This window comes from Musca vetustissima, unplaced genomic scaffold (genome assembly GCF_032173495.1).
Source record: "Musca vetustissima isolate MV318-11 ecotype Yass unplaced genomic scaffold, APGP_CSIRO_Mvet_v1 utg93343, whole genome shotgun sequence".
Taxonomy (NCBI): Eukaryota; Metazoa; Arthropoda; class Insecta; order Diptera; family Muscidae; genus Musca; species Musca vetustissima.
Window position 1 is genome coordinate 2,066 of NW_026880895.1, and position 13,676 is coordinate 15,741.

General features: G+C 35.2%; 1 protein-coding gene across 1 annotated transcript; it reads left to right on the forward strand.

Annotated features, from left to right (window-relative positions):
- Window positions 1-1,804: 1,804 nt before the first annotated feature.
- On the forward strand, window positions 1,805-11,048 carry LOC133326806 (coiled-coil and C2 domain-containing protein 2A-like; the record flags this gene model as incomplete). Its single annotated transcript, XM_061535411.1, has 9 exons — window positions 1,805-2,514; window positions 2,602-2,852; window positions 2,913-3,033; window positions 5,566-5,740; window positions 5,799-6,266; window positions 9,846-10,094; window positions 10,156-10,394; window positions 10,449-10,575; window positions 10,859-11,048. Coding segments are annotated over 9 exons (2,529 nt in total), but the record flags the coding sequence as incomplete, so codon positions are not given.
- Between the last annotated feature and the right edge of the window lie 2,628 nt (window positions 11,049-13,676).

Genomic DNA, 13,676 nt, shown 5'->3' on the forward strand with positions numbered 1-13,676 from the left:
CAAAAGACCTTTAGGCGTGGATTTTTTAAATATTTTTTCGAGACCACCAAAAGACCTTTAGGCGTGGATTTTTTAAATATTTTTTCGAGACCACCAAAAGACCTTTAGGCGTGGATTTTTTAAATATTTTTTCGAGACCACCAAAAGACCTTTAGGCGTGGATTTTTTAAATATTTTTTCGAGACCACCAAAAGACCTTTAGGCGTGGATTTTTTAAATATTTTTTCGAGACCACCAAAAGACTTTTAGGCTTGGATTTTTTAAATATTTTTTCGAGACCACCAAAAGACCTTTAGGCGTGGATTTTTTAAATATTTTTTCGAGACCACCAAAAGACCTTTAGGCGTGGATTTTTTAAATATTTTTTCGAGACCACCAAAAGACCTTTAGGCGTGGATTTTTTAAATATTTTTTCGAGACCACCAAAAGACCTTTAGGCGTGGATTTTTTAAAGGTCGCTTAGAGCCCTTTCAGATTATTTTGTCATTGCCTTTAGGCGTGGATTTTTTAAATATTTTTTCGAGACCACCAAAAGACCTTTAGGCGTGGATTTTTTAAATATTTTTTCGAGACCACCAAAAGACCTTTAGGCGTGGATTTTTTAAATATTTTTTCGAGACCACCAAAAGACCTTTAGGCGTGGATTTTTTAAATATTTTTTCGAGACCACCAAAAGACCTTTAGGCGTGGATTTTTTAAATATTTTTTCGAGACCACCAAAAGACCTTTAGGCGTGGATTTTTTAAATATTTTTTCGAGACCACCAAAAGACCTTTAGGCGTGGATTTTTTAAATATTTTTTCGAGACCACCAAAAGACCTTTAGGCGTGGATTTTTTAAATATTTTTTCGAGACCACCAAAAGACCTTTAGGCGTGGATTTTTTAAATATTTTTTCGAGACCACCAAAAGACCTTTAGGCGTGGATTTTTTAAATATTTTTTCGAGACCACCAAAAGACCTTTAGGCGTGGATTTTTTAAATATTTTTTCGAGACCACCAAAAGACCTTTAGGCGTGGATTTTTAAAATATTTTTTCGAGACCACCAAAAGACCTTTAGGCGTGGATTTTTTAAATATTTTTTCGAGACCACCAAAAGACCTTTAGGCGTGGATTTTTTAAATATTTTTTCGAGACCACCAAAAGACCTTTAGGCGTGGATTTTTTAAATATTTTTTCGAGACCACCAAAAGACCTTTAGGCGTGGATTTTTTAAATATTTTTTCGAGACCACCAAAAGACCTTTAGGCGTGGATTTTTTAAATATTTTTTCGAGACCACCAAAAGACCTTTAGGCGTGGATTTTTTAAATATTTTTTCGAGACCACCAAAAGACCTTTAGGCGTGGATTTTTTAAATATTTTTTCGAGACCACCAAAAGACCTTTAGGCGTGGATTTTTTAAATATTTTTTCGAGACCACCAAAAGACCTTTAGGCGTGGATTTTTTAAATATTTTTTCGAGACCACCAAAAGACCTTTAGGCGTGGATTTTTTAAATATTTTTTCGAGACCACCAAAAGACCTTTAGGCGTGGATTTTTTAAATATTTTTTCGAGACCACCAAAAGACCTTTAGGCGTGGATTTTTTAAATATTTTTTCGAGACCACCAAAAGACCTTTAGGCGTGGATTTTTTAAATATTTTTTCGAGACCACCAAAACACTTTTAGGCGTGGATTTTTTAAATATTTTTTCCTCGACCACCAAAACACATTTAGGCGTGGATTTTTTTAAATATTTTTTCTCGACCACCAAAAGACCTTTAGGTGTAGATTTTTTAAATATTGTTTTTTTCATTTTCAGCTTTACCAAAAACTGAAATTAACCGGATCCCAAAAGATAGCTAATATCATTGTACCCTTACCACTGCCATCGGCAAGTGGTGGAGATGATCCGCCCAACATCACGGTTACATTTTCCTCTCATAAACAATCAATATCCGGCTATTTACGCCTGAATCTACAAAGCGATGAACAAATTTATCCACAAGAAATTGTGGAACGCCTATTTCCCGCTCCTGGGCAGCATACCCATATTCCTCCGAATATGCTCAAAGATTGGTATAATAACAATTTGATGACATTACCAGAGTCTTCGGGACAATTAGAAGAGCGTCACTCCGAGAACAGTGAAAGTGAAGAGGAAGCAGAAAAATCTACCACCACAAAAACCTGCACCTTTCAAGAAGATCTCCTGCGCTTCTGTGATATATCCGAAATCGATAATAACCCTCGTCTACGTCTGTTACGATCCCGATATTCGAAAAATGATTCCCGCACCAGAGATTTGAAATTTATACCAATGCTGGAACATGAGTTGGAATTTGAATGGGAATCGGAGGAGCGAGTTTTGGATCCTGGAAATTGGATGGATCCCATTGATTTGCATAAACATGAGGGTAAAAAATATTTGAAGCAGTTGTATGAAGCTATACAGAATCAATGTATACGCTTGACAAAGGTGGTGGCCAGTCAGGAGAATTTATTGCTGAATGATGAACCAATGAGTTGGAGGTAGGTTTGATTGAAATAAAAATCAATATCTTACCTGAAAGTTTATTTTTCTAATCATTTTTTTTCATAATCTTCAAACATTTTCAGTGCCTTCTTTCAAACGCTGCGTTTGATTTTTCAACCTCGGCTGATTTTGAATCCCCGCAGCAATATGTTGCCCTCATCTCCTCCGGGCAGTCAGCAGCATACCCTCTCCATGGATCATGTTCATACATTTAAAATAGTTTGTAACATCATAAGAGCAACTGGTATACCAGTGAGGATTACGAATCCTGATGATTCAGATAGTAGGGGAAGAGGTGGTAGTCCTGGATCGTCGAATGTTTTTGTGTTGCAAAGTAAGAAGATAAGATATATTTATCAATTATGATTAATAATTTTAAGATTATTTATTTCAGATTTAAAATACTCAAATGTTCGACCATTTGTAGCTGTAAATTATAAGGACAAATTTGGTCGTACCATGACGGCTGAGGGATCGAATCCAACATGGAATGAACAATTGGTCGTACAAATAAGGTAATGACATGGGAATAATAACAATAACACCTGTTTCGGAATTCAAAGAAGTAGGGGTTAAACAAGTAAGGTTCCACTTATAGATGGATATATTTATATGGAACATCCTTTAAGGTGGTCGTAAGCAAAAAATTATCACGACATATCTCCGAATTTTGGCCTACGACGAATTTTTCCTTCTGAGGTTTTCATATATCCACCAAGGCCTTTCATCCCCAATAGGAATTTCACATTTCAACAAGGCCTTTCACACCACCAATAGGAATTTCACACCTCCCAGACCATGATCCCGATTTTGTTTCACAGTGTATTTAAAGGATAAAATGGATGAACAACTTACCACGAAATTTTATATGGATAAGGAATATGCATGTCCCTTAGCATGACAATATGTCAATATTTTTGAATTTCAAATGGAATTATTTAAATTTCAAATGGAATTTTATGAAATTCAAATACAATACTTGGAATTTCAAATGGAAGTTTATGAACTTCAAATGGAATTCTATGAATTTCGAAAGGTATTCTATTAATTACAAATAAAATTCTCGAATTACATCTGATATGATATCAATTGCAAATGGAATTCTCGAATTATATTTTATATGTTTTGAATAACATGTGAAAAAGGTGTATACGACGATTATTTAAAACATGGAGCTATATTGAACGATTTCCGGGACGAAGTTTTTTTAATCACCACGTATACGAAATGTCACAATACAGTCATTGAAAACTTCAAAATTCGTTTATAAAGCGAGATATGCGAAACCGATACGAATCTTGACAATATGGACTTTTAGGGCTACTTTTGTCTAAACGTGACCGCAAGTGATGTTTAGTGGGAAGATTTGGCAAACTTAACCCTTTCTAAGAGATAGTTATTTGGTTAAAACTTTATTAATACCGTAGAAGGGGTGGAATTTTTATGTGGGGATTATATGAAAATTTGGACCTAAAAACCCAAATTTGTCTTACCCTCCAATATCCTGGAATGCAAATTTCAGCCATTAGAATTGGCCAATTATGAAAAATCCTTCAACATATTGACAACGCGAGGCTACCTTTATATGCATGTTCGCCTGTCTGTCCATGTTAAATTGTAAACAAAGTACAGGTCGCATTTTTGATTCGAATTGGATGAAATTTGGCACAGCTAATTTATTTGGCCCAAGGACCCTATTGAAATTGGAAAAAATCGGTTCAGATTTGGATATAGCTCCCATATATATATTCGTCCGATTTTTGGTAAATAGTGCACCAAAGTCCCTACATATATTTCGATTTGCACGAAATTTGGCATAGAGCACTGAATTGAGTCTAGAATGATGGGTTGTGAGTTTCGGGAAAATCGGTTCAGATTTCGATATAGCTTCCATATATATTTTCGTCCGATTTTATGTAAATGGTGCACCAAAGACCCTATATATCCTTCGATTTTAAAGAAATTTGGCATAGCATACTGAATTAAGTCTAAAATATGTGTGTTAATTTTCGTGAAAATCGGTTCAGATTTAGATATAGCTCCCATATATATTTTCGTCCGATTTTAGGTAAACAGTTCACCAAAGGCCCGTTTATATTCTTCCCTTTATGAATTAAGTCTAGAACGATGGGTGCTAAGATTCGTGAAAATCGGTTCATATTTCGATATAGCTCCCATTTATTTTTTCATCCGATTTTAGGTAAATGGCGTACCAATGTCCCTATATATCCTTCGATTTGCAGGAAATTTGGCATAGCGTACTGAATTCAGGAAAATCGGTTCAGATTTCGATATTACATAAATGGTGCCCCAAACTCCTAATGTTTATCCGATTAAGCACAACGTATTAAATTGTGACTTGAATGACGTTATTGCTTTATTAAATTTATCAGAGGTTGCAGAAAGACATGAGTGTGTTCCTTGACATGTAATTGTACGGATATATATCTAAAATGTAGCCAAAGTGGTGAAGGTTTAGTATTTGGTCCATTTCATCCCCTAAATATTAACCGATCTTTATCAAAAACAATAGGGGTCTTCATTGGCCAGAACCCATCCTACATGCAAAATTTCGTGAAGATTGGTCCATAACTGTGGCCTGTATCGTGTTTACAAATTATAATGGACAGACGGACGGACACACATGTCTAGATCGACTCAGCTCGTCGAGATATGACGATCGGTATACTTAAAGGTGGGTCTAGGACCAATATTTCGCGGCGTCACAAACTTTTGGGGCTGCACAAAGCTATAGTACCCTGACAACATAGTTGTGTAGGGTATAAATATCCTCATTTAAATCTATGGTAACAATCGTCTCTAGAACCATATTTTTTAAAGTCCACGCCTATGTCTTTAAAAATCTACGCTTAATATGGTATTGTGAACAAATACACTTTGTTCTGATGCCTATGATGGTCCTTAGAACAAATATATTCTTAAAAACTTTTATTATTGACAGACGAACTAACGGCCGAATACACAAACTTACAACATAGTGGTGTATTTTTTCTGTCTATAAACTTAAATCCTTCTCTTTTTTTCAGTGGCTCCTTAGCAGAGTTTCGTGATGACTTCAAAATTTGCTTGTTCGATGAAGTCATTGAAAATCAATGGAATGATGATGCCTCTTTGAAAAGTACGGATATTTTTCAAAGAATACAAAATAATTGGTTGGGTGAATATCGGATACCAATTAGTGTCATATTGACACAGCAAAAGGTAAATATTACCCTTCAATTTTATGAAAACTGTAAATTAACAATTTATTTCCTTACAGATCGATGGTGTATTCGAATTAAATAATCCGAAAATATTAATTGGCTACAAGCGACCCTCTCTCGATAATATAACATCAAATTCCGAGACAAATATAATGATTGAACAATTTCCCGAAATAAAGGAATCGATACGTTTGTGGTGCTACATCAGTGTCGAACCAACGTTTGAACTACCCAGTATTCAAACTAAGTGTTTGGAGTGTTCCGAATTATCGGAAGTTAGGCAAAATCTAAATAATTGGAGTATGGAGGCATGGGAAATGATGCCAGAGAAATTTTTGGAGCCTCTAGTGTGTACTTCGGAAGGAAAACGTATTTGTATTACAAGATTACTGCAAGCCGTACCACCTCCAGTTGATGCTAGTGAGAATTTATTGGATAGCGCGTGTCGTTTTGTATCGCTGCTGTCGACGCCGAAGTCCTTTGATCCTTGTACTAATTTTTCTGGTGTTTGGATGAATAATGAGGTGAGCATAGTATTTATTACTGATGGAGAGAAGAATATGTTTTATACCTTTCATCATTATATTAAATTTGATATACACTTTGAAGTATTTGTCGGCGACCCCATGAAGTATATATCCTTGATCCGCATAAAATATATATTTATTTAATGCCCATCACGACACAGCGCCATTTTAGGATATTTGGGATTTTGGAGAATGATATATGTAGATATTTACAGAAAATGTTCAATATAGGTCCGTGTTTTGACATAGGACCCTAGAGGCTCCCTTCATTTTTATGTCATATACCATAAGGCGGAGACCCCATAAAAGTATGTATAATTCTATGTCAATTTACGTGTGTACGTCTGTCTGTCCATCTGCTGGAATTTCCAAATATGTAGTATTATGGGGATTTTTACACGTTTTTCAGCCGAATTGGCTGTAAAATTTCCCTACCGAATATGATCAATATAGGTCCACTTTTTGGATAGTACCCATATAACGGTAATCCCCAATGTTCTGTACTTGTTTCAGACAAGTTTTTCAATATAATCAGCTGTAAATTTGTAGTTTGGATTCATCAAACCTGCTACGATAAATGACGATATTTTGGGAAGCTTGAGTATATGTTTCAACCGATTTGGGAGCAATTTAATATTTTTGATTATCTTTGGATGTCCATACCAAAAATTATCTACTATGGTTCATGTTTGGCATAGATCCAATAGATATCATAACATTTTCGGTATTTTGAAGACTTTAGCCGCATTTTCCAACTGATGTGGCTGTAATTTTGTATAAAGGGTTCTGGTAGGCTAACTTATATAAAAATATGTGCGGTGAATATATAGGTCGAAGTTTTCACTCCACATAAAAGATCCGCTTTAACTCCACATAAAAGATCCGTTGACGTTTTTCAAAATGGGTGCATGTTGCGACATACTCCTTTTGTAGGGAGTTGCACCTCTATTTTTATACCCTTCACCACACTGTGGTACAGGGTATTATGTCTTTGTGCATATCTTTGTAAGAGGCAAAAATAATCGAGATAGACCCATGGTTCCTTTTGAGAATATGCATAGAATAACTTTCTGAGTCGATTTATGCATGTCCGTCCATCCGTCCGTCCGTCTGTCCATGTCAAATTGTAAATAAAGTACAGGTCGCATTTATTATCCGAATTGGCCCAAGGACTAACCCTATTGAAATTGGGAAAAATCGGTTCATATTTAGATATAGCTCGCATATACATTTTCGTCCGATTTAAGGTAAATGGTGTACCAAAGTCTCTATATGTCTTTCGATTTGCGCGAAATTTGGCACAGCGTAATGAATAAGGTCTAGAGTGATGTGTGTAAAGTTTCATGAAAATCGGTTCAGATTTAAATATAGCTCCCATATATAGTTTTGCCCGATTTTAGGTAAATAGTCCACTAAAGTCCCTGGAAATCTTTTGATTTGCTCAAATTTTGGCATAGCGAACTGAATTAAGTCTAGAATGGTGTGCGCAATGTCTCGTGAAAGTAGGTTCAGATTAAGATATAGCTTCCATACATATTTGTATCGGATTTTAGGTAATTGGCGCACCAAAGTCTCTGAGAATCATTGCGTCTATAATAATGTGTGCTTAGTTTCATGAAAATCGGTTAAGATTTAGATATAGCTCCATATATATATATTCTCCCGATTTTAGGTAAATGGTGCACCACAGTCCCTGGAAATCTTTTCATTTGCACGAATTTTGGCATAGCGAACTGAATTAAGTCTAGAATGATGTGTGCAAAGTTTCGTGAAAATCAGTTCAGATTTAGATATAGATCCCATATATATTTTCATCCGATTTTAGGTATCTGAAAATCATTCGATTTGCACGAAATTTGTCATAGCGTACTGAATTAAGTCTAGAATGATGTGTGCTAAGTTTCGTGAAAATCGGTTCAGATTTATATATAGCTCCCATATATAGTTTCGCCCGATTTTAGGTAATTGGTGCACCAAAGTCTCTGAGAATAATTCGATTTGCACGAAATTTGGCATAGCGTACTGAATTAAGTCTTGAATGATGTGTGCTAAGTTTCATAAAAATCGGTTTAGATTTAGATATAGCTCCCATATATAGTTTCGCCCGATTTTAGGTAATTGGTGCACCAAAGTCCCTACATATCTTTCAATTTGCACGAGTTTTTGTATAGGGTACTGAATTAAGTAAAATGATGTTGCTATGCTTCGTAAAAGGATCCAAAGCTAAGCCGATTGACACAACGTACTAAAGTAATATATATTTGTCTCTGGAAAGTTTCCCTGAAATCGGTTCAGATATAGATATATAACAAAAACGCGACGTATGTTAGGATACATATGTACAATACCCAAAGTGGTGAAGGGTATCATATAGTCGGCCCAGTCCGACCTTACTACTTTCCTTACTGGTTTTATATGTGTTATTCTTTATAGAGCAGCTCTGAAGGTGGTCTTCTTTATAGATCAGACTGAAGGTTGTATTCTTTACAGATGTGATTGATGGAGTTCTTATTTATATACTAGGCTGAATGTGATATTCTTCAAAAAACAACCTCAAGGTGATTTGTTTCAAATTCTTGTAGACCAGCTTTGAAGCTGATATTGGTATAGATCTAAATTGATTGGTAAAGATCTAAATTGGTATAGGCCAGCTCTGAAGGTGAAATTCTCTATAAACAAGATCTGAAGATTCTTTAGACCAGACCAGTTCTGAAGGTGTTTTTATTTACAGATCAGCCCTGAAGGTGATATTCTTTATTCTCTATGGGTCGTTTTCTTTATATACCCGCTCTGAAGGTGGTATTTTTTTGACCTGCCTGAATGTGGTATTCTTTATAGAAGAAGGTCTTTATAGATCACCTCTGAAGGTGTTATTCATTGTACACTTGCCCTTTGGTGGGGTTCACTTAAGGTGAACTTCTTTAAAGACCAGGCTGATGTTGGAGCTTTCCTTATAGACCAGCTCTGAAGGTGATTTCTTTATATGCCAACATATTTGTAGATAATTTTCTTGTAGCCCCCTTGTTTTAACATAGGCCCCATTTTACATTTATTACAACCAAAATGGCCATAATTTGAAATTCAGAATTTTTGTATAACATTTTAAATATAGGTCCATATAGCCTCAATAAACAGGTCCCGCCAAATTTTAAGGTATTTGCAATGATAATTAATGCATTTGCCAACCGAAATGGCTGTAATTTGAGATTCAGGGTTATTGCATCTAATTTTTAATGCAAATATATTCAAGGTAGGCCCATTCTTGGTATTTTGAATATTTTCTTGCCTTCAAGGTTCTGCAACTTGCTGTTGCATAGTTATAGATTTGTATAGTATAGGTCCATTTTTTCACAATAGCCCTCATACAAAGGACCTGTCTAATTTGCGGTATTTCGACATAACACACATATACAGGTCTTCAGCAATTTTGAATGTCCACCTCGTTGTGGTTATTTAAAGTTCGGCCCAGACGTCATTAATGTTTTTCGTACATAACCCCATATACAAGTCCCCAGCGATTGAAGTTATTATAAATGCCGTACTCATTAAATTTTTTATTTTTCTGTTTACTTTCAGCTTCTTTTGGATACCACTTGGGGTTCCACGAAAGATTTGGGTGTTTTGCTCTGCAGCTATCTCCTGCATTTGGGTCTACAATGTTGGTTGGTGTTAGGCCTAGCCTATCCATATGGACAATGTGCTTTTGTTCTATTTATTTCTGAGGAGGAAATGCAATTCATTGACCCCTGCAGTGGGAAGCGATATTCGGTCAAGGATGTATTTTGTCCATTATATTCCATCAAAATGGTTGTGGCACCTAATAATGTACGTAATTTCTATGGTAAACAATTTTCCATAATTTAAATTTGAGTACCTCCCTATACAGTTCTATCTCAACATCCAATCGGAGCAACGTGTTTCAATGATGAATTTCAATTTTACCGATTCGTCCTGTTGGCTACCGGGTTTTGGTAAAAGGACAACAGCTCCCCAGGGAGGTTTTCATGTGAAATCATATAAATATCGTTCGTCTTCGAGTATTGGTGAATTGAAATATAATATTGAACGGAAAATTATGAAGAAAATAAGTAGCTGGAGAACTATGCGGAAGACGGTGTGGAATCGGTTGGTGTTTTGGGGAAAATATTTTTTTATTGATGATTAATGGTTGTTTTTTAGAGCCTTTCAACCACGTCTATTGAATATTCTGCAAGCTATGGAACAAAGTGCAACTTTTGGTAGCGGATCTTCCTATGAGGAATTAAAATATAATAACATGTTGGCAGCGGAGTTTCCTAATTATAAGGTGTGTTAAAACCTACACAACCTCAAACTATTACACACTTACATTGGTATTTGTATAACTCGCATTGAATTTTCATTGGCAAAATCATTCCTTTATTAAAAAAAATATGTCCTCTTATTAACCAATCTAACAGCATTTTATTGGCTTCGAATTGATTTTAATGTTTGTCCATTTACCAATTTATGAGACCATCTTTTATATTGACAATTATTGCAATTTTTTTATTGATTTATATTGGCTTTATTGATTTTAATTTTTATTTCATGTCTTTTCTTTTTTGCAGATTTATGGCTTTACACTCAACTACTCATATACGAATTTAAATCAAATATCGGAACGTATCAAAACGACTGGCATTCATTTGAATTCCAATAAGAATGTGGAATTTGCATTGGCCGTACACATTCATCCGTATCCGAATAATGTTCTCTCCATATGGATATTTCTAATCTCAATTGTTGTAAATAAATAAATGAACAGGATACGGAAATCAATAAATAAATCATACTACTATGTTTGATATTTGCCAATAAATTGGAATTTTATTTTGTTGTTATTGGTATTTAAAAATGGTAAGTAAAATGCATTTGCCATACTGTAGTCCAAATATTGGGTTATGTTTTTTAATCTCTACAATTCATTTAGTTGTGATGACAAACTAAGGATTTATTTTAATTGTTAAACCATTACACACACATAGGTAGTGTATTGATGAGTTTGTATACGAAGGAAAGTAGAATTCAGCCCGGCTGAATAGAAGATTTCCTATAGAAATCACTATTCAGCCAGGCTGAATAGAAGATTTCCTATAGAAATCACTATTCAGCCAGGCTGAATAGAAGATTTCCTATAGAAATCACTATTCAGCCAGGCTGAATAGAAGATTTCCTATAGAAATCACTATTCAGCCATGCTGAATAGAATAATTCCTATAGAAATCACTATTCAGCCAGGATGAATAGAAGATTTCCTAGAGAAATTACTATTCAGCCAAGCTGAATAGAAGATTTCCTATAGAAATCACTATTCAGCCTGGCTGAGTAGAACATTTTGTATAGAAATCACCAGGCTGAATAGAAGATTTTCACTATTCAGCCAGGCTGAATAGAAGATTTCCTATAGAAATCACTATTCAGCCAGGCTGAATAGAAGATTTCCTAAAGAAATCACTATTCATCCAGGCTGAATAGAAGATTTCCTATAGAAATCACTATTCAGCCAGGCTGAATAGAAGATTTCCTACAGAAATCACTATTCAGCCAGGCTGAATAGAAGATTTCCTATAGAAATCACTATTCAGCCAGGCTGAATAGAAGATTTCCTATAGAAATCACTATTCAGCCAGGTTGAATAGAAGATTTCCTGTAGAAATCACTGTTCAGCCAGGCTGAATAGAAGATTTCCTATAGAAATCACTGTTCAGCCACGCTGAATAGAAGATTTCCTATAGAAATGACTATTCAGCCAGGCTGAATAGAAGATTTCCTATAGAAATCACTAGAAGATTTCCTATAGAAATAACTATTCAGCCAGGGTAGCAAGAGCGAATAGAAGATTTATTTTGCTTTTTAAAGTATTTCATTTAATTTTGTTCGACTATTAAAGTTGCTCTTATAAAATATTAGAATAACACAACTAAGTACCGAACACATGCCATTCAAAGCAAATTTAACCAATATTGAGTTGTTTCATATGTCATAAAGATTAAATATGTCACGTGTCAACTTCAGTGATGGTATTGAACTAACAGAGTCACATCCGTTGCCAGTGCAGTTGGATAAAAATAATACAAAAATACATTTACATCGATATCTTTGACTTTTTATGAACATCGACAAAAAAAGTGTCATGATTATTCGGATATGGCGTTAAATCGATAAAAAATGAAGTAACAATTTTTTGTGGTGATGATGGTAATATACATTTAATGTAAAGCGGGATTTTGTAAAGGAGAAGAGGTTCGAAAGGGTTGCCTGTGTAATCAATCATGAAAGATTCATACATGAAGGTATACACAGGTTTTATCAGGTAATAAAAGTAAATCGATTAAGTGTTGCAGGGCGCCATCTGACGATTCCATTACCATCTAACGTACTAGTACAGTGGGATGTACAACCATGTATTGTGTTTTTTACAGTGACCTTATTGCAAGAATATGTGTCCGTAAAAAGATTTAGTTCGTTTGATTCCGCAATCACTAAATAACTCTCGAGATAGTTGCTACAAAGAAAGTTTGCATAAATACGATTGTGTTGCTTCAAAAAACGTTTATAAAATCCTCATGTATAAAGAATCACCGTTCCATGAATATTAGCCCTAAACACCGACAAAAATCGGTCTTGTTGGTATTCGAAGTCGAACCAAATCCAACAAAAGTTTTCCTTGAAAGAAACACTTTGAAGCAAAGAGCCTCTGAAGTATTTGGAATGACATATGCAATATATACTCCACCTTATGAAGGAATTGAAACCTTACCGTGAAACTTACTTGGGGTATGTCAAAACAAGGACCTGCATTGGCAGGGTGTTTGGAAAACTCGGCTATGACAATACCGAAAATATTGTAATAACTTTAGATTTTGTTGAAAATTTGTCATGGACCACCATAACATTTTCATAAGGAAAAACATTGCCCTATATTGACAACATTCTACAAATATGCAGTTTTCGCAGTTTCGGGAAAATATTTTGGCCCCACCGACGGAAAATGCAGCCTTCATGAAGAAACATCCTACAACGACATGAGGTTGATTGACTTCGCGGCAGAAAAAAACATGGTAGTTTGCAGTACCAGATTCAAGCTTCTTAATATATACAAGGCCACCTGGATATCTCCGGATCAACCAAAGAGAAATCAAATCGATCATGTTGTGATTGACAGAAGGCATTCATCCAGTGTTTTAGATGTTCGATCGATCCGAGGAGCGAATATCGATTCGGATCATTACCTTGTAGCAGTCAAGGTTAGTACTCATCTTAATGTGGCAGCAAAGGTGCGATCTACCACAACACGGAAACTCGACGTCGAATGGGTGCAAAAACAACAGATAGCAGAAGGCTAATCCTTTCAACCCACACACCTGCTATACGAAAGCACTGATT